This window comes from Penaeus monodon, chromosome 23 (assembly GCF_015228065.2).
Source record: "Penaeus monodon isolate SGIC_2016 chromosome 23, NSTDA_Pmon_1, whole genome shotgun sequence".
Classification (NCBI taxonomy): domain Eukaryota; kingdom Metazoa; phylum Arthropoda; class Malacostraca; order Decapoda; family Penaeidae; genus Penaeus; species Penaeus monodon.
The window spans coordinates 8,199,280-8,199,830 of NC_051408.1; the positions used below are offsets into that span (position 1 = coordinate 8,199,280).

Genomic DNA, 551 nt, shown 5'->3' on the forward strand with positions numbered 1-551 from the left:
GGCAGATAAACACAAACACACGGACAGAGACACTCTGAGAGAGATATTGAGATACTGTGACATGACAGAGACAGTGATAGAAATAATAAGTACAGACAAACACAACCAACAGAACAAAAGAAATAAACCCACCACTCTCATTCCTAAAAAAAAAATAAACCATTTTTCCCTCCAGATCCATCTTCGCCAAGGAACCCATTCCCAGCTGGGCTAAAAATTATGTCGAGGCGAGTATCAAAGGCTCGACCAAGAACTCGACACACGCTTGCCAAGAAGCTTATCCCTCTTGCATCATCCCGAGTCATCTCCTGAGAAAGCTCGTCAACATAGCCTTAGAAACGGGAAATTATTTAACCCAGCGGTAGCCATTGTTTTGGAGTTGTGGTAGTTTATTTGTTTAGTTACTTAGGTAATGTGTCTTTGATTACATGAAGATTGGAGGATAGGGAGGCTTTTTATCAACAAGCCATTGCGTGTTTGTGTATAAGAAATGATTGTTGTCGCATTTCTATTTACGTGTCAAAAGTCTCTCTAGTCATATCATTGATTTT

General features: G+C 39.9%; 1 protein-coding gene across 1 annotated transcript in view; it reads left to right on the plus strand.

The window, feature by feature from the left end:
- Positions 1-545, plus strand: part of LOC119587776 — a 3,190-nt gene extending 2,645 nt beyond the window's left edge. The window contains exon 3 of the mRNA XM_037936467.1: positions 176-545. Coding sequence (XP_037792395.1) covers positions 176-365 — 190 coding nt within the window. The 3' untranslated portion in view covers positions 366-545. The remainder of the gene's footprint in view (positions 1-175) is intronic.
- Positions 546-551: the final 6 nt, after the last annotated feature.